The sequence below is a fragment of the Cebus imitator genome, unplaced genomic scaffold, assembly GCF_001604975.1.
Source record: "Cebus imitator isolate Cc_AM_T3 unplaced genomic scaffold, Cebus_imitator-1.0 Scaffold117, whole genome shotgun sequence".
NCBI lineage: Eukaryota > Metazoa > Chordata > Mammalia > Primates > Cebidae > Cebus > Cebus imitator.
The window spans coordinates 2,580,144-2,580,847 of NW_016107432.1; the positions used below are offsets into that span (position 1 = coordinate 2,580,144).

Genomic DNA, 704 nt, shown 5'->3' on the forward strand with positions numbered 1-704 from the left:
GGCCGGCCCAGGAACCGCCCCTCTGAGCCAGGGAGGGTCGGCCGCTCCGGGCCGCCTCTGCCCCGCCCGCGGTCCCGGGCCGGGAGGGTGGACGGAGGCCACCTCTCCTGGACCGGCCGGGACGAGGGACCCGGGCTCCGGCTGCAGCCACTGAAGGCCCGGGAAGGTCTGGGACTCCGCGACTGGCAGATCCCTGGGTCCAGCCACCCCTGGGACAGACGGACGGACAGCGCCCCCCGCGCCCGCGCCCCCCAGGAGAAGGCGCTACCCCCCGTCGGCACCTGCTCCGCGGGCAGGAAAGCGAACCCCCGGGTCCGCGGGGACCGGGGTTCGGGGCCCGCGCCTACCGTGGCGTTGGAGCAGCTGAGCAGGCCCACTGCCGCCAGGAACACCCAGCGGCGCGCGTAGGTGCGGGGGCCCCGCTGCGCCCCCGGCTCGGCCCCAGTCGGCTCCGCCATTGTCGCGGCTCCGCGGGTCCCGCCCGGCGCCCGGGCTTAAGGAGCTTCCCGCGTGGGGGTGGGGCCGGGCGGGGCCACGGAGCCAGCTCCGACCGGCGAACTAGGAAGAGGCTCCCGCCCCGTCCAGGGTAAAGGGGGCCCACAAGAGGGGCAGAGGTGAAGTTGGAGCCTCCTCCTGCCGCCCCAGGTGGAAGTCCCTGCCACAGAAACAGAATGTCCCTCCGGAAAGGGGCCCCGGTCACAGCC

The 704-nt window shown here is 75.7% G+C and overlaps 1 protein-coding gene across 1 annotated transcript in view; it reads right to left on the reverse strand.

The window, feature by feature from the left end:
• SLC49A3 (solute carrier family 49 member 3) overlaps nt 1–494 on the reverse strand; it is an 8,876-nt gene extending 8,382 nt beyond the window's left edge. Inside the window, 1 exon segment of the mRNA XM_017538936.2 lies at nt 348–494. Within this exon segment, the coding sequence (XP_017394425.1) occupies nt 348–458 (111 nt within the window). The 5' untranslated portion in view covers nt 459–494.
• Nucleotides 495–704: the final 210 nt, after the last annotated feature.